Genomic DNA, 24985 nt, shown 5'->3' with positions numbered 1-24985 from the left:
TAGGAGCTGCGTATAAATGGGGCTTTGTGACCTGCTGGATAAGGTTGAGACTTAGAGCCAGACCTAGGAGGGTCACATTCCTTCCTCGGCATGGTGGGGATCCCGGGCTCACCCAGACAATAGGGGATTCATAGCTTGAGAATTCTAATGATGACTGAAAGGAGGGCTGCAGCCAGAACAAGAGGACTTTTCAGAAGCAGGACCCTGATTATCACATCGGTGCTACAGCCCAGCGAGAGGCTGCCGAGAGGCAGTATGAAGCCAGCCGTTCTTGGAAAGCTTTCAGCGAAGTGTTTGTAACCTCCTTTAAGAGAATCCCATTTCTCAAAAATGCAACACTGGAAAATCTCACATGATTAGTTCAGATAAACAGCCTGTCATCAAATCACACTAGAAATCACACGGACCCTCTCTTTTTTGAAGAGTCCTTTTGAACGTCATGAGTCTAGTTTCCAAGACTTAGAGAAAAAAAAAAATCCAAAAGAAGGTTTCTCGGTATATTTGGGGACCTTTACTTTTAGTCTGAAAGGTCAACGGGTGCTTTAAACAAAATAATCAAGAAATACCGTGCCAAAAGCGAATATATCTGTGGGACATATGGGACATTATGCTGTGCAGCAGAAATTGACACGTTGTAACTGACTATACTTCAATAAAAAAAGAAAAAGCAAAAATGAAATACTGTGCCTATGAACAGTCTGCACCTTTTGAAAAGGTCTGCTTGGGATTGAATAGCTGATGCCCTCCCCCACCCGTTTTCTTTTTTCTTTGGGGCTTAGAAATTGAGAGGGAGGAGGCGGAAGAGCTTCACATTCATTACTAACAACTTTGCACATAATAAGCATGTTCAGATACACCCTGGGGTGTTAGTTTTCTTTTCCTATTTTTTGTCTCCTTTTTAACAGCTTTCGATAAGTAGCACATTTTATTTTTGAAAAAAGAATCGGAGCCGTTACCGAGCCACCACACCCTAAAGGAAGGTCAGGAGATTAGAGAGGGAAGTAGGCTGGACAAAACTCTTTGCTGACCACAGTAAGGGACTACCACTTTTTTTTCCCATAATTTAATTTTGAGACTCCAATGAAAAGGTACTCCCTCAAAAAAAAAAAAAAATGCTGAGGAAAAAGTGAAAAAGTGTTACAAAATGGTCATGAAAAAGTGATCAGTTTAAACTGATGTCTTACCGACAAACCACATGGAACTAACCACAGGGCAGACATGCATTTGCTATGATATAGGAACATTCTCAAAATAGGGGCGTGATTTTGCAGGAGAGTGTGGACGTGAGGAGCTTCTGGTGTTGGTGGGCACCGGGCTCATTTCACAAGTGTTCTGAAATTTGAAATGTTGCACTTCACAGATCAGAGAACAGGATGGTACTAAAAGGAACCTTTGAACTGAGTTGACCCAACTCCCTCATTTTACAAGTGGGAAAGCTGAGACCTCAGGGGAGAAGGTAACTTGCCCAAGGTCACACAGCTGGTGAGGAGAGCTCTCGGTCTCGAGTTGAAACTCCCCATCCCAAACCAGGGTTCTTTCCACTGAGCTAAACAACCCCGACATGGGAAACTGCAGACCCTCACATTTAATCGGGAGTCCCCTTTAGAGGGAAACTCTACACCTGTTCCGCTGCAAATGGCCCTGCTGTTGCCAGAGGTAGTTCATCGCAGCTGGCACTGACTTCTTTAGCTGCTGCTAAATGGCTTCTTCATAGTAGCCTAGGCGCATACACCTGGCTCCAAGGACTGCTTCCCGCTCTTTCCTCTGTCTTCAAAAGGTGCTTAGACCATTTACCTGAATTCCTAAATTATCACTACGTTTGTGTACTGGGATTGAGTGATGTCACCATCATCTACCATCATGCAGGTTAAACTCAGCTTCTTTCTCGCGCTCACTTCCTCCCCTACTCTCAACTGGACCATTGATAAATCCTGTACGTTCTGCCTCCAAAGTGTGTCCCATGGGCCGTGATGGCTAGACCCAAGGGATCTTTAATCAGCTACACTGACATTCTCCTGCTCAGATCTCTGTTGCCAGTAGGATAAAGTCCAAACTGTTCCACGTGGTGTCTGAGCGCTCCCCATTCTAGCCCCCGCCTACTTTTGGAACCGAAATTCCACTAGATCCTCTCATCACCATTTACACCAGCACAACCAACTGCTTGTCATTCCCCAAATATTCCAGGAATTCTATGCAGTGACTCCATTCCCTTCTCTTCTTTTCAACCGTCATTCCTCCAGATCCAGTTGAAATGCAGCCTTCTCTGTGCATCTTCCCTAAGCATCCCAGAAGGAAGCAATCACTCTTTTGTGCTCCCTGAGCACATTTCTTATACTTTTTTAGGACACTTTAAAACTCTGCCCTCTATTATAATAAATTGCATCTCCCCCACTAAATAGATCTCTTTTATCTTTCAAAGATGTCGCATTCATCTTTGTACCCCTCCACACCAGAGTGTTTCATCCAGTGCTTTGCATATCATAAACACTTTTCTTTCTTGATATTTTTTGAGTGTTTAGTATCTGTAACACACTAGGCCAGGCAGTGTAAGGACTGGAGGAGGAAAATAAGAAATAACTAAAATGCAATCCCTGTCTTCATAGGAGCTTTAATCAGTGAGACACATTCACAAATAACCTAAGTGAGCTAATGGTGGGGGTGGACTTGGGTGGAGAGGAAGTGCTGAGTATGCAACAAACATTCTCAGTGTTCCGGATGAGAACACCGATGTGATGATATGGAGGGTGGGGTGATGGGGGAGGGGCGGGGGGAAAGAAAGGGCAAGGCTGCTTTTAAGGCCGTCTCTGGGCTGTGGTTATTATTAGAGCCTTGTCTAATAGAGCTGGCTGGTCCAACCCATCCTACCCCCAAAACCAGTCAGTCTTCCTAAAGCAAGACTCTGGTCATTGACCTCCCTTTTCAGGTGTTTCTTGTTGAATGAATCAGCATGAAATAATTGCTGATTTATGTTCAGTGTTACGGAGAATATCCGTTTGTAGATGAGACAAACTCCAGGAAACAGCTGAGAACAAAAAGTGAGAACGTACCGGCAAAGTGCTGGGAGGCCTGGGACAAAGCAGGTGTGTGATTAGTATGGCCTGAGATTACTCGAGAGGGAATAATCAGAGGAGATAAGCATTCAGTGGTGGCCACTGGGCAAGAAAAATTAGAGGTACTGGAGGGGGAGGGTATAGCTCAGTGATAGAGCATGTGCTTAGCATGCACAAGGTCCTGGGTTCAATCCCCAGTACCTCCATTAAAAAACAAACAACAAAAACCTAGTTACCTCCCCCCTCCAAAAATAAAACATAAAGGTTTTTAATTAGATGTGCTAAGTGAATTTTAGGGTTCCTTTCAATTCTCAGACCCCTGTTCTTCTTTGAGAAGCACTTCCACAAAGCACTCACTAAATGTTTTTTGTTTCTGTTTTGGGTTTTGTTTTTTGTTTTTTTGTTTTTTTGTTTTTTTGGTTTTTTTTTTTGACTGCCTTCTGTGTGCCAGGAACTCTGCTAGACACTGGAGCTAGAACAGTGAATAGAAGATTTTGCACTTAAACTCTCAGAGTAACATGGGATGACTGATGTTAAAAATGTGATGGGTATAATGATGGGAGAGGACAAGGTGCTACAGGACCACAGAGTCAGGACTCTAACAGCCCAGGGGCAGAAAAATATCCCTGAGAGATGATGTTTGAGTCAAGACTCTAAGACCACACATGAGTCAGCCAGACACAAAAGGGACTGAACCGAGGAAAATCATATGTAGAATGCTGGAGTTAATAGACAGGATGGCACATCCTAGGAACTGAAAGACATTCATGGAAGGCAAGTAGGAAGGTGGCAAGAAATTAAGCTACAGGGATAGGCGGAACCAAATTATGGAGAACTCCAGTGAAGTATGTTAAGGAGTTTACACCTAGGGGATAGGCTTTTGGTAACATTAAAGTATCTGGCCCAGTGTAGCTAGCCTACTAAGTATTAATAAACGCCTGTTGAAGAGTGGATTAATAAATGAATGGATGAATGAATGGATTTCCTCTGCAATAGACTCATGAAATGACTCAGACTGGAGCGTTGGCTCTGGAAAGCAATGCCACTGTTAGAGGCATTGTCCCCTTAGGTCTGCATAGCAATTGAACTAATGACCCCTGTGAGGCAGCCCTTCACCTTAGTAGAATTACTCAGGGTCACCTGACTTACCCCAGGAGATGGAATTTAAGTAAATCTGCATTCAAGTCAGAGTTTTCCTAGAGATAAGGGTAGAGTTTTACCTGGCAATCATTTGGGCTTAAGCTGTGAAAGGGTAGCCTGACTCTTTCTTAATCCTTGATGAAAAAATAGCCTTCTCAACCTCAAGGGCATGCGTATTCCCAAATTAGATTACTTCTAGCAGTTCTTCCGTGGACGAACAAGTCCAAGGAGAGAAGGAGAGAAAAAATGTTCCGGAGAGAGATTTTGGCTTTTGAACAAGAAAAAGTAAAACAATCGTGGAAAGCTTAGCTGAAATCCTCCTCTGGACACCCAGGTTAATGTGTCACTGAGCCTTACCGCGATCCCAGCTCCAGAACGGCCACCTGTTGGAGACCAGTGAACTGCCAGGGTGAGATGCTGTCTCCAGAAAGGGGTCCGATTTTCAGGAACACAAGATGCCACTCCCAGGATTCTAATTAATTACCAGGCCAAACTCCACCCTCTTGTTCATAGCGAAGAGACTCTCTCCTGATTTGCTACCGAATCACATTCAGAGTTGGGAAGCTGACTCAGCTCCAGGTCTAAGTAACAAACCAGAGTCAGTGCGTAGTAGAAGGGTCTGGAATTATTTCTGAAGCCATCACAGCAGCTAAGCTTTCATTTGGCAGAGAGAGAATCTGAATAGAGCTTTAGAATTATTCTCAATGATTCTAGGGATGTGTGCACATGTGTGTGTGCACGTGGGTGCGTGCGTGTGCAGTATTCATACGTGCTCTTTATCAGCAGTGTCTCCCTAAACATAGTAAGCAGCCAGTGAGGGTCATTTGCCATTTCATTTCAGAGAGAAACATGAAATGTACCTACGTAAGTGGCTTTCTAGGAAATCCACTCTGTGCGGCTTGTTGGTCAGGTAAAGGGCAATGCTGTGAAAGGAGTCAGGTGCACCCAGATGTGGCTGGCATGGGAGAAGCACTGGGATCTTCTTCCTAAGCCCGAACCTCTCAGTGGCCTAAGTCCCTACTTTCTCAGAACCTACTGAGGCAAAAATATACTCTAGCATTGGCTGAACAGCCCTGACTGGATTGGGAGCGTTCTAAAGATGCCCCCTGTTCCTGCAGGGAGCTTGTAAAGGATGGTACGGGTGCCCCGAGGTGAGAGGATGTGGCTGCCACCTGTGGGCTTCTGGTCCCAGGCAGCTCTGGGAGTAAGGGGCTGTCTGGCCCCTGGAGACCTGCAGGTCATTTGCAGTCACAGTTTGCTGGCTGGGCTCTCAGACGCCAGACAATACTTCTTTCCCTGCACTTCGTGTAGTGCAAGCTAACTGGCTGCCTCACTGCCCCTTTGCTCATCCTTGAGTAACAGTCGGGTCCAATTCAGTCTTGTCTGCCTTGAAGCTTGTTGTCCCTGCCTGCCATTCCTAATGGACCTCACAGATACCGTAGGCTAAAGACGTACAGAAGTCATGGCATCCTTTTACCACACGCACAAGAGCCTGAGAAATCAAGCCTTCCCGGGGCTGCAGTCCCGAGAATACACCTAGATTCCGAGCCAAGCTGTTTCTTCCCTCCCTTCTCTCCCTGTGCATCATTTGCTCTTTTATTTTGCATTAAGAGTAGCTTAGTGATCACGGACTTCGGCTCGTGCCTGTAGTGATCCTCTTCGCATTTTATCCTTTACACAGAATAGGAAGGAGGTTCGCTTGCTTTGCGCAGAGGCTGAGCCACAGGAGAAAGCAAAGCCAATGTGATTTATTGAATGAGAGCCCTGGACAATTACCAACAACTTGTTCCTCTGCTGCCTCCAACAACCTAAGCTGGTAAGTCCAATTTATCGTTCTTTCTTCGTGTGAACATGGAGCTTTCTTAGTTACCGATTATTTTTTAAATGTGTACGTGTTGCTGCAGTTTAAATAATAGAAAAAAAATCTGCGTCTTCCAAAGTTAGCTGCAGGTGGTCCACAAAGAATGCACCTGAGCCCATACACAGCAGTCTGCAACAGCACATACAGACCATGTGTATAGGCAAGGGTGGGGGTACAGGAGCCCCATTTCTGATACGTGGGCATTTTGTTTGCAGTAGGCTTCAGGGCATGTAGTACTTGCATAACTGATTAGCACTTGATATGAAAAAGACATTATTTTTTTGTTGTTGTATAAGGTCATTTCCACTCAGATTCCTGAGTGCCTATCACATACCTGTGGGATCAGGTAAAGATGGATCCCATCGTGCTGATAATCCTGAATATAAATCCAGGCACACTGTTGTCTTTAATCTGGTTTTCAGGCTGGACATACAGAGCAGAATGCCAGCATTCCATCCATCCTGGATAGGCAGGATCATAAATAACCTCATGACTCTGTTGGTGAGGATATCTGCCAAGGGGACACAGTACACATTCATGCAAACCCTTGCTTGACCAACTGCCACTTTTGCACCCATGTCTCTTAAGTCCTTTCTTGAGTCCATGAAGATATATGGTGTGTAGGATGCACAAAGTTTGAAAGTGGGATTTTTTTTACTGCACATATTTTTAAATTTTACATATATGTACTGTTCATTGTTTCTAAGAATGTTTAGAGCTTTAGCTTGTTAAACTTACATAGTTATCAAAGGAATAAAGCCCACCACAAAATAAGAATTAATTCAAAAAGATACATGCACCCTACTATTAACAGCAACATTATTTATAATTGCCAAGACATGGAAGCACCCTGAGTGCACATCCATAGATGGATGGATAAAGAAGATGCAGCACATATATGTGATGGAATACAACTCACCCGTAAGAAAGGATATTTTGCCATTTGCAGCCCTTCATTCATGAAAGTGGGATGTTTTAAGTGCCCTGTTACCCGTGCTGGTTGTTGGCCCAGCCAAGTCTGCTGGAAGTACCACTGATAATCAAGGCTGAGTTTGCTTCTGTGCTAGGCCCCACCAAATCCCCATACTCACTTAATTTCTTCATTTCCTAAGTAAGAGGTAAGCCAGTTTCTGCAGAGGGAGATAGTAAATGGAGAAAGCTATTGCGTTTCCTATCACCACCACCACCACCACCACCACCACCACCACCATGCCTCCTAGTCTTTTGTTTGCCTGGCTACTGCGAGAATTGAGGGCAGCATCGATCCATCTCCGGTGGGCTCAGAGTCCATACAAACATCATACAGAGTTTAATGTCTCTGGTGCACTCTCTCTGCAGTATATCACTCGCTGTTCAGATGAAGCTGTGGCTTTGGATGCTGACAACGATGGATAATGTTGGAACAGTGAGCAGCATGCTTCTCTAAATAAAAACCAAGTTAGGAAATCTGAGAGATGGGTGACGTTTTGCCTAGTAGAAAGTATCCCCAGGTCACTCAATCACAAGAACAGGGTCATTCTCCCATGTGATTTGGCTGTTTCACAAAGGATGGCATTTTAACAGGAAAGAGACAGAATGGCTTAGTGGTTTGGGATGTCAGGAAAGCAAGTCCCTTTTGTTGGTTCCCAGACAAAGAGCGTATCTTTGAGAAATTCAGTTACTCTCCCTGGATCTCCATTCTTGCATCCCTTCCATTCCAGAATGTTTCAAAGAAGAAGTGCTAAATAAGTTAATTATCCATGAGATACTGCTTAAATCTTTCTTGTTAAAGGATGCAACAGGTTATCAAGATCATTGTTCATGAGGGGAGGGTACAGCTCAGTGGGAGAGTGCATGCTAAGCATGCACAAAGTCCTGGGTTCAATTCCCAGTACCTCCATTAAAAAAAAAAATTAAAATAAATAAACCTAATTAATTACCAGCCCCCTAAAAGAGAAATCTTACAAAAAAATTTTTTAAAAGATCATCGTTCAGGCACTCTTATCCAGAGGCCATGCAACGGAAACCCACAGATGAGAGGTAATAGGAGATGTGTGCCCCCTCCCCCGCCTAAGGGATACAGGGCACTCTGAAGGAAACGTGATTACACTTAGGGAATCAGAGGAGGAGAATAGAGCTCCTCACTGGCATTAAAAAAAAAAAAAAAAAAAACAAACAAACAAAAAAAAACTTCAAATTCAAATAAATAGGTCATGTAAATATTTTTTCATTATTGATCAGTAATTGATTTTCTATTCTTAGGATGACAAGATACTGAAGGCCTTAAATGTTTTGAAGCAAACAAACATGGAAATATTTGGGGGGAGTTAACTCAAGGATTAGTGGAATCCATGATGGAATTTATGACAACTCTGAGTTGTTCAAATTACCCCCATACGCATATGCGTGGAATTAGCAGTTGCAAATGTACTATGATTTGAGGAATTCTAGAGGCTCATTTGCCAAAAAAAAGAGAAAAAAAGAAAAAAGAAAAAAAATTGTCCCATCTCTAGGATTAAGGTACCTGAAATTCTTTCATCGGGGATTCAGTTAGGTATTGCTGTCTTTTATAAAATATAGATATTTCTTAGGAGGAATGCTAAAGCCATTGATACCTTATCATGAACGATTGTACCAAAAAGTTTTCTACCTCAGGGGAAACCCAAAAAGTGTTGCGTTAATATTATATTAATTCTTCTGCTTTGCATTTATTTCATACCTGTCTCCAAGAACTTCCCTCATAATTATTATTTCACTCTTGATCAGAAAACTAAGTAGCCTTTGGGACAAGCTGCCTCCTTTTTGTGTGGAATGCCTGGATGAGACAGTATCATCTGGATTTCCTCTAGGCCCTTGAGAGTCACACTGTGGAAAGCTGAATTCGCTGTCTTTCCCCTTTAAATCCACTCCTCCTCCTGTATTTCTTGTTGTTGTTGTTGTTGTTTTAATTATTGGTGGAACCATTGTGCACCTAGTCAGCCAAGCAAAGCTTGTAGAAGTCATCTTCCGATTTCCTGATTCCTTCAGCACAGCCCCTCCATCCAATCACTAACCAAGCTTGATCCATTTTACTTTCTTCATTTTTTTAATCTGTCCGGCCCTCTCCATCCCCGTTGTCATATACTGTAGTGGAAGTCACCAGCTCTCAAGAGACTTTTTCAAGACCTTCATCCTTGGTTGTCTCTTGTCACTGGTCCCTCCACACCCCACTCACCTTCAAACCACCCTCTGGATGCCACCAGAGTAATTCTCTAAAAAAGGCAAAATCAGCTTTTCCTTAAGGGATTCCCTGCTGGGAGCAGGTTGAAGTCTGTGCTCGTTATCATGGCATACATGGGAAGCCCTTGATGGACTGGCCCTACCACCGCTCCAGGTTTCTTTCCCAAGGCCCTGGCATGGCGGGTGAAATGTACCCCTGAATGTGTCAGAGCCCAGAAGAGAACCATTAGGATGCCTACGGGCACTGACCTACCAGCAACACCGTGGCAAACACCGTGGCACTGCGCGTCTCCATGTCCTCCCCTGAGCTATTATACCTGGAACGCCCTTCCCCTTCCTTCCTACTTACAGATTCTTCATTCACTGTTCTAAATTCCTGCTCGGGAGCACCTTCTCTCACCCATTTCCCCACCCCCTTCTCCCAAGACCACCTCCTGTCACCCACTTACCCCTTTGTGTTACTTCTTTGCCTTAGGCATTTGAGAGCAGTGTCTAGACGTTGAGATATCAAATCTAAACTCATATTGCTAGGGTTTGTACCTCAGATCTGTTGTTTAGTCGTGCCTCAATTTCTTACCATGTAAAATGGGGGTGATAATAGTCCTTACTTCATAGGGCTGTTGTGGGATTTGGCAAACCGATTACATATAAAGGCGTTATTCGAAATCGCTCCTGGCTCACAGAAGGTGCTATGGAAGTAAAATATATTGTTGTTATCCTGTAATTTCACATAGCACCCTATTTCAAAGCTACATACCCTTGCATCACTGTCCTCCTTTTTAGCCTATGAGCTCCTTGGGCTACAGGTAGGGTAATCAACTTGTTTCAGTTGGCCCAGGACTTTCCCATTTTAGCACTGTGAGTCCTGCATCCTGAAAATTCCACAGTCCCAGGCAAACCAAGACAGTTGGTCACCCTCTGAGGACCCTGTCTTTTTCCCCTTTGAGCCCCCAGGGTCTATCACAGGATACGCAGGTGACAAAGCTGATCGTCCATAAGGGATTATTGAACTATAGGACCAGCATTAATTCTTTTCTCCTTCTTCCTCATAAACGTGCTTTCAGACTTCAAAAATCAGTCTTCTTCTTGCTGTGAAGTCACAGCTGACTTTTCAAAACTTATCACTGAATAGCTGAATATCTCATTTTTAAAAAACGCACAAGAACTGGAAAGAATGCTTCCACCCTCTTACATATCATCAGTGTAATAGAACTGGCCAGACTTCAGCAATCGAAGACATACCCGTCATGTTAACAGCCGGCGGAGGGCGGTCACCCTTTCTTTTCTATCCAGTGACAGGCAGGTTGAAGACTGAAGGTCCCCAGTTCACATCACAGCCTGAAGGGCAATCCTGTCCCAGTCAGAAATGTTCCCTTCACTGAACGTATCTGTCCACTGAGCTGTCAAGAACAGCTAGAGCTCCTGTTTCTAAATATGCTTTGTCTTACAACCGCTTCTCATCCAAACTGGCTCAGATCTTTTTTCACAGTACAGGTACAATAAGAAAGCCCCCACAACCAAGCTCCTATGAAACAGGAACTCTGGGGCTGCCAGAACTCATAATGAGGACGAGATCTTGTCTTTGAATCAAGATCTCAGAAGACACTTGACAGGCAGCCTGACCAGGCTCCCCCAGGCAGAACAATAGCAGAGTTGCTAAGAGCACGGGCTTTGGAATCAGAGTTCAAATTCTGCCTCCTCCATTTACTGGCTGTGGGATCTTGGACAAATTACCTAACCTCTCTGGGCCTCAGTTTTCTTGTTTGTAAAATGAAGTTGTAATAACAGTACCAACTTCTAGAATTATCATTACATTTTGTCTTAGCCTGTGAAAACAAAGCTTGAGCAAAGTCAATTGTGAATATTCTCTTAGGTATTGGGAGATACAACCTCACGGCATCAAGAGTGAAAGGAAAAGGGAGATGAGTCATGGAAGGAGGGAAAACAAACATAAGTGGTTTGTAAGTGAACAAGCCAGGGCATCCCAAGGAAACACATCTGGTTGTTTGTTTGTTTGCATGTGATTGCTTCCAAGAAGCCCTCAATAGCCCACAGGGAAGGAAGGTAGAGGAAATTATCTGCTGGCTACATCCAAGCTCTCATCTCTCACTGGTCCAGTTTTTCCCATTTCCAGGTAGTATTACCCACTCCTGGAGGGTAGCCATGAGTGAACCTGGAGCCTCCTTCCGTGAGTCTGGTTGGGTCAGAGCTGTTGCAGCTACTGTCACAGCAAGCATGGTGGAGGTCATGCCAGAACCTGCCCTTCACTTGAGACAGCTGGTGGGGTTAAGACACAGGGTGATGGCAGCAGCCAAAGCTCTCTGTTTGAGCACGTGGCCAAGGCTGTTTTGAAATATATCTGAAGAGGCTCCACTCTCCACAAGTTATTCTTGCCATTTTGGACCTGGATTCTCAAGGCTGCTGTCACTCTTCCCTTACAGCTTAGTTCTAGGTATATTTGCAGGTCCTCCAAAAGTATAGCTGAGGTCAGGCTGTACGATGTCAAAGAGCAGAAGTCTTTAACTTTCATGAAGCCCAGTTTATCTATTTACTTTATACTTTGTGCTTTTTGCGCTGCCTCTAAGAAATTATCGTCTTGCTCAAGTTCATAAATATTTTCTCCTACATTTTCTTCAACAGGTTTTATAGTTTTAGCTTTTGTGGTTGGGTCTATGATCTACTTCATTTTAAGTTAATTTTTACATATGATATGAGGTAAGGGTTGAGTTTCCTTTTTTTTTTTTCTTGCCGTATTATTCGAATATCCCATTGTTCCAGCACTGTGTGTTGAAAAAATTCTTTTTCTCTATTGAATTATCTTGACACCTTTGCCAAAATTAATTGATAATTTATGTGAATTTCTATTTCTGGGCTTTCTTTTCTGTTTCCTTCACCTGTATGTCCATCCTTACGCCACTGTCTTCATCTATACAGCTGTCCTTACACCAATACCGCATCTTGATTATTGTAGTATTTTAAGTCTTGAGGTCAAGGAGTGGAAGCAACTTTGTTCTTTTTTTTTTTTTCAAAGTTGTTTTGGCTGTTTTAGATTCTTTCCACTTTTATACAGCTTGTCAATTTCTTTATTTAATAAAAGGAAAGAAAGAAAAAAGAAAGCCTGCTATAATTTTGATTGAGATTGCATTGAATCTATAGCTCAATTTGGAAGAATTGGCACCTTAACATACTAATTCTTCTGATCTGATCATGAGGAAGGTATATCTCTATTTATTTAGGTCATCTTTAACTCACTCATTAATGTCATGTAGTTTTAAGTATATAGATTTTGTATACATTTTGTTATATTTATTCTAAGTAGATTTTTGTAGGTTTATTATTCTACAAAATTTTGATGTCAACTAGGAGTGAAGGTTGTCTTGCTTCTTTTTTTCCAACGTATACGCCTTTATTTTCCTTGTCTTACTTCACTGGTTAGGATGCCTAGTACAATAGAAAAGGTAGAAATGGACATTCTTGCATTGTTTCTGATCTTAGGAGGAAGCGCTTTCTTCTTTATTCATTAAATGTAATGTTGGCTATAGGTTTTTGTAGATCCTCTTTATCAGGTTGAAGAAGTTCCTTTATAATCATGAAGTTTTTTTTTAAATCATAAATGTTGAAAATTGTCAAATGCTGCTTTATCTGTAACTATTGAGATGACCATTTCCCCCTTTATTCTGTTGCATTAATGAATTGCATTGATGGGTGGTTGAATGCTATACTAACTTTGTTTTCCTGCAATAAGCCTTGCTTGATCATGATATCTTATCCTGTTCGTTTATTGCCAGATTTTATTTGCTAACATTTTGTTTAGACATTTTGCCCCTATGTTCATGAGAGATATTGGGCAATAGCTTTCTTTTCTTGTAATGCCTTTTTTCTGGTTTTGGTATAAGGGCAATGCTAACCTAAAAAATGAAGCTAAGTTTTCATCAGTTATATGTAGGACTGATATAATTTCTTCCTTAAATATTTGGCAGACTATAACATTTAACATGATTTTTATTAAAGATTTTGGGATAAAAGAAATTATTAGGATGCAAAAAAAAAGAAAACATAAAACTAGAAATTAGTTTTTCCATAGAGGATCGCCTCCTGATTATCTCCTGAAGTCTAGTCCTGTATCTATGTTGCAGAGACCAGCTCACCTTCAATCTGTGTCCCCTTCTCTTTGTACGTCAGGTCTTCTAATCTTCTCTGATGGAAGAGAAAAAAAATACACCTTATTTCTTTAGAGAAAATCCAAAGAGTTTAAATTTTTCTTACTAAAAAAAACCTAACAAATTGGTTAATAAATACATCCATACAATGGAATACTATTCAGCAATAAAAAGTGAAGAACTACTTACTAATAGACATAACAATGTGGATGAACCTCAGAATAATAAAGCTGAGTTAAAGAAGCCAGGTTTAAAAAAAAAAAAAAGAGTTCATGGTGACAGTTCCATTTGTATAAATTCTAGAAAATGAAACCTAATCTGTAGTATCACAAAGTGGACCAATAGTTGCCTGGGAATCGTAGGCCTGAAATAAATAGACATTCAAAAAATATTCACTGAACCTCTATTTCATGCAGTCTATTAAACAGTTGATATGTATTACCTCATTTAAAACTTTAATATCCCTTTTTAGACATGCTGAAACTGAGATGGGAACACTGTTAATGGTGAGGAAATTGAAGCTAATATTTTACCAAATGTCATACAATTAATAAGTAATAAAAGCCGAAACCTGAAGTTAGATCAGCCTTCTATCAAAGTCCTTACTTTTTTTAAACATTTTTTATTGATTTATAATCATTTTACAATGTTGCGTCGAATTCCAGTGTTCAGCACAATTTTTCAGTCATACATGAGCATATACATATTCATTGTCACATTTTTTTCTCTGTGAGCTACCATAAGATCTTGTGTATATTTCCCTGTGCTATACAGTATAATCTTGTTTATCTATTCTATAATTTTGAAATCCCGTCTATCCCTTCCCACCCTCCACCCCCTTGGCAGCCACAAGTTTGTATTCTATGTCTGAGTCTATTTCTGTTCTGTATTTACACTTTGTTTTTTTGTTTTTGTTTTTGTTTTTGTTTTTTAGATTCCACATATGAGCGATCTCATATGGTATTTTTCTTTCTCTTTCTGGCTTACTTCACTTAGAATGACATTCTCCAGGAGCATCCATGTTGCTGCAAATGGCATTATGTTGTCGGTTTTTATGGCTGAGTAGTATTCCATTGTATAAATATACCACCTCTTCTTTATCCAGTCACCTGTTGATGGACATTTAGGCTTTCTCCATGTCTTGGCTATTGTAAATAGTGCTGCTGTGAACATTGGGGTGCAGATGTCATCCTGAAGTAGGGTTCCTTCTGGATATAAGCCCAGGAGTGGGATTCCTGGGTCATACGGTAAGTCTACTCCTAGTCTTTTGAGGAATCTCCACACTGTCTTCCATAGTGGCTGCACCAAACTGCATTCCTACCAGCAGTGTAGGAGGGTTCCCCTTTCTCCACAGCCTCTCCAGCATTTGCCATTTGTGGATTTTTGAATGACGGCCATTCTGACTGGTGTGAGGTGATACCTCATTGTAGTTTTGATTTGCATTTCTCTGATAATTAGTGATATTGAGCATTTTTTCATGTGCCTTTTGATCATTTGTATGTCTTCCTTGGAGAACTGCTTGTTTAGGTCTTCTGCCCATTTTTGGATTGGGTTGTTTATTTTTTTTCTTATTGAGTCGTATGAGCTGCTTATATATTCTGGAGATCAAGCCTTTGTCGGTTTCATTTGCAAAAATTTTCTCCCATTCCGTAGGTTGTCTTTTTGTTTTACTTATGGTTTCCTTTGCTGTGCAGAAGCTTGTAAGTTTCATTAGGTCCCATTTGTTTGATATAATTCTTAAAGCCACCATGATGATCTTGAGGTGGAAGAATGGAATGAAATCTAAGTGTATTATCTCAACCTATTGAGTTTTTCTGTGAAACTGGCTAACAAAGAATGCTCTCTAAAGAACATCCCAACATTAGCAACAAACTTCCCTTGTCGGTTCCCGTCCTAGGATTCTGGGTCTGTTTTACCTATCAAGCATTTTGTTCAACATTTGAATTCTTTTCTTTTCCAGTTCTATTCAGTGCAAAGATGCAGAGGGTACTGTTTCTATCATTTTTCAAGACACTTTTAAGGGTGCTCTAGGGATTAAATGACATATTAGTAAAGTGACCAGCAAGAATTATATGACACACTCAGAGTAACTGAGAAGAGGTTAAGAATGGTTACAAGTCTTGTTAAATTTATTCCAAAGCACTTTCATCTTTTTAATGCCATGTATTTCTCATAGGGAAGGTCTGCTGTCAGATTCTCTCAGTTTCTGTTTATCTGTGAATGTCCTAATTTCACCTTCATTTTTGAAGTATTGTTCTGCTGGATAGAGAAATTCTTACTTGACAGTCTTTTTTCTTTCAGCACTTTGAATGTGTCAGCCCACTTCCTTCTGGCCTCTTTGGTTTTCTGGTGAAGAATCAGCTATAAATCATTTTGAGGATTCCTTGTATGCCATGAGTTATTTCTTGCTTGTTGTTTTCAAGATTTTCTCTTTGTCTTTAGGTTTTGACAGTTTAACTATTATGTATCTAGGTGTGAATCTTTTTTAATTCATCCTACTTTGATGTTCATTGAGATTCTTGGATGTGTAGGTTAATGTTTTTCATCAATTTTGGGAAGTTTTTGGCCATAATTTCATTAATATTTTTTCTCCCCCTCCTACTCCTCCATCTTGGACTCCTGTTATATGTATACTGGAACACTTGATGGTTTTCCACAGATCTCTTGACTCTGTGTTTCTTCATATTTTTTTCTTTTTGCTCCTAAAACTAGATAATTTCAATTGATTTATCTTCAAGTCTGCTGATTCTTTCTTCTGCCTGCTTAAATCTGATGTTGAGCCCCTCTGGTGAATTTTTCATTTCAGTTATTGTACTTTTCAACTCCAGAATTTCTCTTTAGTTCTGGCTTTGTTGTATAAATTCTACTTCTTTATTGATATTCTCTAATTGGTGCCACATTATTCTCGTAATTTTCTTTATTTCTCTAGACATGATTTTCTTTAGTTTCTTGAACATATTTAAGATATCCAATTTAAAGTCTTTGATAAGTTCAACATTTGGACTTCTTTGGAGACAATAGTTACATGCTGCCTTATTTTTGGTGAATGGGACAGGGTTTTTTGTTTGTTTGTTTGTTTCTTTGTATATCATTTTTTTCTGTTGAAAATTAGGCATCTTAAATAATAAAATGTAGCAACCCCAGAAATCAGATTATCCCCTACCCTTATTGTTCATTGTTTAGTGATTTTTTTATATCTAAACCTGTACAGTTTGTGTTTGTTGTCCTATGTGGCCACTGAAGTCTTAGCTTAGTGGTCAGCTAATGGTGGAACAAAAACTTCCTTGAAGACCTAGTACCAGTACGTCTCCCAGTCTTGGCAGAGGAGATCCATGTGTATGGTGGGGCATGTCTTCAGTACTCACCAGGCAGTTGACAGCTCTGCCTTAGTTTTCACTTCCTGTTTGCATAGAGCCTCAAAGTCAGACAGAGATGAGAGCTTAGGATCTTCTCAGGTATTTTATGAGAATGTTCCCAGCTCTGGGCATGCATGTGATCTGCTAGATCCCCAGGAATGTGTCAGAACTTTTCAAAATCCTCTATGGACATCTCATTCCCCAGTTTTTCCTTTTAAGCCTTTTGGTTAATGTATTGTTTGCCACCACTCCTACTTACCACCTCAGGTAGCTGTGATATGAAGCAATTGCTGATGTTTATTTTTGACAGATGCCCCAAAGGAAAAGGTTATTTGTACTTGGTGAGCTCTGAGACAGGTCAAATAAATTTGCTTTTTGCCTTGTGAGTAGGTTCTTCTATGGAACTACCAGACATATCAAATAATGACAATTCCCTCAAAATGGAGTTTTAAAGAAGCTCCATCACCATTCTGCACCACCCAGTGGATGACAGGCTACTGTTTTGTACTATAAGTGTAGGCTCTTTGTCTTCAAGGCTGCCACAGAGCTGGGGAAGGTGAGAATCAAGCAAGTTAAAAACGCCACAAGTCTCACTGTTCTTACCAAATTCAGTTACTTTTCTTTTTTTTTTTTTTAGCATTTTTTTAATTGAGTTATAGTCATTTTACAATGTTGTGTCAACTCATACACACAATTACTTTTCTTGAATAAACACTTCCTGGATTGCCACAAACCTTAATTTCCAGGGTTCTGGAAAAGTTAATTCTGACCATTTTTTGCTAGTGTTCTCATTGCTTTTATGGAGAAGAGGGTTTTCAGAGGACCATATTTTGCCATTCCCACTGTCATACAATTCTTTTGTTTTTAATATTTCTGTGAAATGTTTAATTAGGCATGCCACTTGTAAATGGCTATCTAAAAGTCTCAGTTGGGGAGTTTTGTCTTTTATTAGTAAAAGTAAACCCTTTGAATGTAGTGTGCTCACTGGTAATTCAGTTTTAACTGTACTACTTCATTTGACATTTCTATTTATTATGTTTCCTAATTTTGTTTCTTTTTATTTTTCAGTTATTTTTAGACTTATTTTTATTCCTCTCTCCTCTCTAATAGTTTGAAGTTCTACTTACTATTTCTGTTTTATCATAAGTTACTGTAAACATACATATTAAAATATCTAAACTTAACTTTTATCAAAATAAAAACCAAGTAGTATGCTAAATTTATAAAAATCAAATTTCAAAACAATGTTTAAAACAAACAAGAAAACTGTTTAAATTATTACAGTGTACTTTGATGTTTCTGGTTTGGCAGGAAGACTTGACATAACCTTAATAATTGCTGCTATTTAAGTGGCTACTATGCACCAAACAGGACATACCTTTCATTTGTTCATTTCTTTAATCTTCACAACTCTGTAATAAATCTTTTCATATCTTATTAAACAAGCTTAGAGACTTTAATTAAAGTGCCCAAAGTCATATAGATCATAGATAATAATATCGTGATTCAAGCTTGGATCTGACAAATTCCAGAGCCAAAGCTACACTACTTCTGAAATGCTTGTCCCTTTCCATGGTAAAACTTAAGAACACTTTAGTTGGTAGGGGTGTACAAGTTTATGAGAACAGATAACAGAAAGTTGTCTTTCTCAGTATCTCTCATCAGAGAAAATTTTAAATATAGCAGAAGAAAAGAAAATACAATGATAAGTGAAATCTAGAAGAATAGAAACATGCTAATGAGTGGCCTGGAAGGACAGGACAGCTGGGACAGGATGAGAAGGAAGTCAGAGAGATAGAGAAAGCTGACCTCTTTTGAGTGAAGGGAGCAGATGGGAAATGAGAAAAGACAAAAGAGACCGTGTGGGTAGGTGTCATCAGTTAGAGAGCAAGTCACTGGAATTTGATCAATCGACAAGAATTTATTTACCGGACTCCTGGGCGCTGTGGGAGATACAAAAGAATGTAGTTATTTGGGGAACGATAATGATGTAGACAAGACAGATTGCTTGAACTGGGGCATTAGTGCTGAAGGCAGGAGGCAGAAAGGAGAGAGGAGGCAGAAAGAAAGAAGTAAAGGCAGTCCCCATGTGAGCTAGCTTGTACATCCCTCTGGAATTTCTGTGAGAATGGTTTAAGATATTGAGGGAACGCTATAGTTGCTGTTGAATCAGAGGTAAAATATCTGTAGATGGAAGGAGGAAGATGCCAAATCACCTACTCTTTCCATTTCTGCTTTTGTATAAATTAAAAGATCATTAAAGATTTATGGAGACACACCCTCATGTACATACACACTACGGACAGTGCTGTTACATCATCCTTCCAAATGTAAATGCAGCTGTTTGGCTAAGACTGGGTAGGACCTGATGAACATGGCTAATATCTACTAGATGTGACCACCTCAGAAGGCATTAGAAAGTCTTTTTGTGTTGCAGAAAATTACAAGCAAGACATAAAAGGTGCTTTAAGACATTCAACAGTGTAATGAAGATGGATCTCCATTTGTTAAAGTGCAAATAAGTCAAGATTAGTTGGTGCTAGTAGACACAGAACCCAATTCAGAGGCAGGAGGAGGAAATGAGTTTTCTCAGTAGAGGCTTACTATATTATAGGTAATAGACTCTCATATGTGCATTCATTTATTCGAAAGTATCTATTGAGTATCGTCTATAATAAAAATGATAGCTGTCAGGAGTCTTCCCATAGTCTAAGCTCTTTAAGTGCATTACCTCATCCAATCCTCACAACCATAGTATGTAGTTATTATTATCCCTATTTTATAAATGAGAAAAATGAGATTCAGACATGTTGAGTAACTTGCCTGAGATCGCATAGTCAATAGGTGGAAGAGGAGCTATTTATATCCTAATCTGTGATATATTTCTTGTACGCTGAAGTAGGCACATTTTAGGTGGTGGGGATTTAAAAATTAATACTTGACAGTCCTTATTCTTAAGAAGCATATAGATTAGCTGGGAGACAGAAAGCCAAATAGTTGTAATGTGATAAAAAAATATTTGCAGTAACAGACAGGCAGTGAATGAGTAAAGAAATACACAAGTTTGCCTGGGGGGTGTCAGAGACTACTTGAGCATCGACCTTAAGGATCAGTAATTATTTCCTAGGGGATGAAGTCACAGACGGAATTTCAGTACATATAATGCAGTGCATACAAAGACCCAGAGGTAGGAAAGAGTTTGAACTATTTTGGAAACTCTAAGGAGGACAGAAAGACTGAAACATAAAATGTAGAAGTACAGTAGCAGAGGAAGCTGGAGAGGCAAGCACTTGTATGTAAGGCTGAAGAATTTAGATTATATCCCTGTGAGAACTGGGGAATCACTGCTGGCAGTCCTGTGAAGAGTTTGGTCATAAAAGAGATTCTACATGATTTTCTATCAAAGTCCAAAAGGCTATAAAAATTCAAGGACTGGAGATGACCTAAGGGTCACAGCGAAGTGGCAGTGGCAACATCACAAATGGAAGCCTCCACTGGAAATTTGAGGGCAGGTGATGGGAAGGCAGCAGTGTGCTCCGAAGTCCTGGGCCCAATGCACCAGAGGCTGCACAAGAGGTGGAGACACTTTGCACATACCTGCCTTGGCCAGTTATGTCATTCATGCATTTGTCCATCCAATACACACATGCTAGGCAGCCATGGCCCTAGTAGCAGCAATATTTCAACAGCAATACCCAACATAATGGTGGATGGCTTTTGAAATACCATGGCTAATCTCCTGGAAACTGACTTCAGGTGTGACATTGGTGAGGCCCTGTTTAGACATTTGTGGAATAATCACTTCACGGCCCTTTGACTAAGATCAAATGTAGACATTTGTGGAATAGCACTCAAACACTACTTGGAGGATGTCAGTAGGAAGTGTCCTGGAGGACACGATCTGGAGTATCTAGGCTTAGCAGGGACAGGCCTGTGGGTACAAATTCCCCAAACCTGTGGGCACCAAGATAGTTCACCAAATCTCGGACAACAGGCACAATTCAACACCTCAAGAGATGGAGGGTGTGCAGGGAACAACCACACTCTCTTATACTCCCAACAAAAGACATGATCTAGAATACAGGGAGCAAAATCCCAATTGTATATATTCCCAAGAAGAACTGAACAGAGCCCCTGGGTTAGAGAGGGATAGAGACCAAACGATTTTGAGTAGAGGCTCAATCATACATATGCATGTATGTAAATGTACATGATTATATAGTAAATAGATGATGTCATTCGATTCTTGCCACCAATTAGCTATCTGGTCATAAACAAGCTGCGTCCCTTCTTGGGGTTTCAGCTTTCTCATCTATAACATGAAAAAGCTGGATCTGATGATCTCTAAGGTCCCTTCCAGCTATAATAGTTTACAAGGATTCCAGCTGGTTACTGGAGATGATGAAATTCTTCATCAACTTATAATTATGTTGCGTAAGTGACACAACATTCGATTTTCCTCCTCTTAGGAACAGCCGTGTGAAAATGACCCAACAGATGCAGAGTTTACATCTTTCTCAGTCAAAAAAACATAGCGCCCCATCGTCTCCCAATGCTGCCAAACGCCTTTACAGGAACCTCTCCGAGAAGCTGAAGGGGAGCCACTCTTCGTTTGATGAGGCCTATTTCAGATCAAGAACTGACCGGCTGAGTCTCAGAAAGACCTCGGTGGTAATTAGGAATCTTTTCGTTCTTGTCTCAGTTTGATTTGTGCAGTTGGTGTTTGGCTTGAAGGAGATCCACGTTTACTCCAGATCCTGGCATCCGCAGGTTTATAAATGCAGAGAAAGTAAGGCAGGCACTGCAAATACACATGTTAGCCAAAGTTTAAGTGACTGAGACTGTCTCTTTCTTTTTCTTAATTGCTTTCTCTTTCTTTCCGCTTAGCTTTTCTTTCTCGAATAGACCAAAGAAACCAAAAAAAAAAAGAAGCAGTTTGACAAAAATACGGGATATGAGATGAAATAGGATTAAACAGGCTTTCTGGGAGATCCAGTATTCATTCAAATGCTGGAAGAACAATGAATAATATTTTATTTACTTATTTATGATGCATATCCCATATGCTTCCCAAAGGCATTCAAGGCAGAATCCTGGCAAAAAAAAAAAAAATTCCTATGTATTATATAATGAGAAATAAATAGACAGCAATGTGGGGGACAGCAAGGGAGCAAGAAAGGGAAAAAGACAGAAAGAAGGAAAGGAGGGAGGGGGAGAGAGAGGAAGGAAGGGCAAAAAAACTAGAAAAAGAAAAGAGTGGGAATAGAGAGAGAAATAGATATACCAAAAACCTAGGCAAATACAGCACCTAAAATTTGTCATTGTGTTTCTCTCTGAGTTCCTAGTCAGTCAAAGCAGAAAGGGAAAGCACTCTTGGCGAAGGCATCCCATGAGCTAATAACTGAAAGTGCACCAGTCTCTCAGGAGAAATGAGTGTTCTCCTGTTGCCAGGTCCCCTGGCCCTGAGATCACAGTGAATTATGTACCAGAGTAAAGCACAGTGTTGGTGATGCTAAGCACCTTCTCACAGAGTCATTTCTCATATTGGCCCTCAGTAAAAGCTGAGGGCATGATAGTCATGTGCTCCTCAAGGGTATTTCTGCAGGGAGTAATGGCACCATTGGTTTGAGCTTGAAACAGAAATGAGCCCTAGCCTTTCCAGACAGAAGGATCCTAGAGTTTGTCAGCAAAAGCGTGGAGAAGGAAATGACTTAACGAGTGAGAACAAAGATGGCACATGAGAAATTCGACCTACTAAGAATCAGACAAATACACAACTGTACTATTTGGACAGGGCAGCTTTTTAACCTTGCACTCACTTGTTTTCGAATTTGTTTCCTCGTTTCAAGCCCATCTTCCAGAGGGCTTGGTTGTGGCTGAGTTACAATCTAAGCATTGGAGGCTGTTCCATTGGGGAGATTGTTGACAGAACACTTTTCCACTCAGCCGACTGCCGACTGCCGTGGAGCATAGAGACCTGCATACCAAATAGCTCCAGCCGCTGGGTCCCCATTGTCACAACGAGCATTTGCATAATAGCTTTGTATTTTCCTCAAATTTCATTCTTGTGTTATGTACTCAGCTGAGCTGGCCTGCAGCCTTGGAAAGGGAGAACTGATTTTTGATGAGGCTGAAAAGAAAACCTGCCAACCTAAATATTTGGTTACTGAAGACCTTCCACATTTTAATCAGGCAACCCCTATGCTAGGTCAGGACCGTTGGTATTTCAACATTTTTAAACACCAGGCAACTCCCGGAGAAGATACCAGATAGATGTATGACTAGCATATGTGTTGCTCTTCTCCCAGGAGCTACAGAAATATGTATTTGAGAGAATTCTAGAGCTTTTCTCTTTTGTTTACTATTAATCCTCTGAAAGAACGTTTCAAAGGAACCACATTGTCTTTAGCTATTTTTTTCTATAGGTGATTTATAGCCTATGAATATTCAACTTTTGGCCCCCTCAGGCCCCAAAGAAATTTGCCCCCACCACCACCACCACTGAAACACTCCTTGGGTACCACCACTTGAACCCCTCACCTGAGGGCTCAGAAATGCCACGTATTCAGTGGCTGGAGCTCTGGGTTGAGAAAGTGGAGAGGTTATCACAGAGGAGGCTAGGAGTTGGGGAGTCAGCCTGTAGGCAGTGTGGACCTATTAGAGATCTATAAATAGGGTAGGGACATGTGACATTGTAAATTTAAGAAAGAATACTTTTGTAGCAGTATGGGGAAGAGATGGAGGAGACTAAGACTGGCAAGAGGTAGGTCACTGCCATGGTCCAGAGAAGAGATGGTAACAGTCTGAGCAATAGTATAGACATGGGGATGGGGAGGGAGGGGTGAGTCTGAGAGAAAAAGAGAAAGCATATGTCCTCCCAGGTCCAAGCCAGTCATAATTCAAAACCACCTGCACTGTGCTATCTATGCCAGCATTTCCCAAACTGTATTCTGCAGAACATTATTCCAGAGCAGTTAAATACAATGAAAAAATACGTTCTGTGAAAAATACTTGAAAGAGGTTGTATTTCTCACCTACTGGAGAGTCATAATTGCATGTTAATTAGTAAAGGCCTTGAGATGTCTTACAGTAAAATAATGCAGTACCTTGGTTACACTGAGTTACAGTTTAATCCAATGTTTACCACATTCATTTGACCACATGCTACTTTCTTCATAGAACACCTTTTAATGACCCATCGAACAGTATGCTACAGAAGACTGGTTTGAGAAAAACTGATGTTTGCTCTAATCTATAGATTGTGTACTGTATTGTCTCAATGCATATAAATGGACAGATCTTTCCAATGCTCATTAGAAATGATGGAGGGAGGGTCCAACAGGGTTTACTTTGGATACCTTGGAATAAATAGCAGTTATCCCACTTTTAAGTGGGAATGCAGTCACTGAAAAGGTCTCGAAATTCAAAACAGCTAGGTCACAAAGACAAGCTGGTCTGCGACATTGTACTAACCTGCTTTGTTCTCCTGTAGAACTTCCAGGGCAATGAAGCCATGTTTGAGGCCGTGGAGCAGCAGGACATGGATGCTGTGCAGATCCTCCTGTATCAGTACACACCAGAAGAGCTGGACCTCAACACACCCAACAGTGAGGGGCTGACACCTCTGGACATTGCCATCATGACCAACAATGTGCCCATTGCTAGGATTCTTCTGAGGACAGGGGCCCGAGAAAGTCCACACTGTAAGTAACCTGGAGAATAAATACATGTACTACGAAGGCCAGACCCCAGCTTTATGCCACCAACATAGCCACTGCTTGCCCTTAGAATGAATGGTTGGCTAAGCAAGGGCTCTGCAATCCTTTACAGGTCTTCATGAACTTTCATGCAAATAGCGATCATGTTTATCCATCCAAGCATCAAGTTACATTCTAAATAGAATATACTGAATGGTGTTGAAAAGGAACCTCAAAGGAACTTCCTCCTAAGGATGTAAGATACACAAAATCCCCCAAGTAGGGCCACAGAAGGGGAAGTATACACAGAGAAAAGACTGAGTATGTGTGTTAGTGTCTTTGCATCCACAGTCAATATGGTGGCTCCATTCATTCATTCATTCATTCACCAAACACTGAGGACAGGGCACTTCTCTAGGTACTAGGAATACAGTGGTGACCAAGACAAAATCTGTATTCTCATAGAACTTTCATACTAGTGGCGGAGATTTCCAATAAGCAAGTAAAAATAGATAAAGTCAAA

General features: G+C 40.8%; 1 protein-coding gene across 1 annotated transcript in view; it reads left to right on the top strand.

Annotated features, from left to right (window-relative positions):
- Nucleotides 1-24985, top strand: part of ANKFN1 (ankyrin repeat and fibronectin type III domain containing 1) — a 335257-nt gene that overhangs the window by 180725 nt on the left and 129547 nt on the right. Inside the window, exons 3-5 of the mRNA XM_010951115.3 lie at nucleotides 5872-6006; nucleotides 21235-21436; nucleotides 24258-24468. Of these exons, the coding sequence (XP_010949417.3) occupies nucleotides 21251-21436; nucleotides 24258-24468 (397 nt within the window). The 5' untranslated portion in view covers nucleotides 5872-6006; nucleotides 21235-21250. The remainder of the gene's footprint in view (nucleotides 1-5871; nucleotides 6007-21234; nucleotides 21437-24257; nucleotides 24469-24985) is intronic.

Source organism: Camelus bactrianus, chromosome 16, assembly GCF_048773025.1.
Source record: "Camelus bactrianus isolate YW-2024 breed Bactrian camel chromosome 16, ASM4877302v1, whole genome shotgun sequence".
Taxonomy (NCBI): domain Eukaryota; kingdom Metazoa; phylum Chordata; class Mammalia; order Artiodactyla; family Camelidae; genus Camelus; species Camelus bactrianus.
Note: the sequence above shows the minus strand (reverse complement) of the source record. Positions and strands in the feature narration are given on the sequence as shown.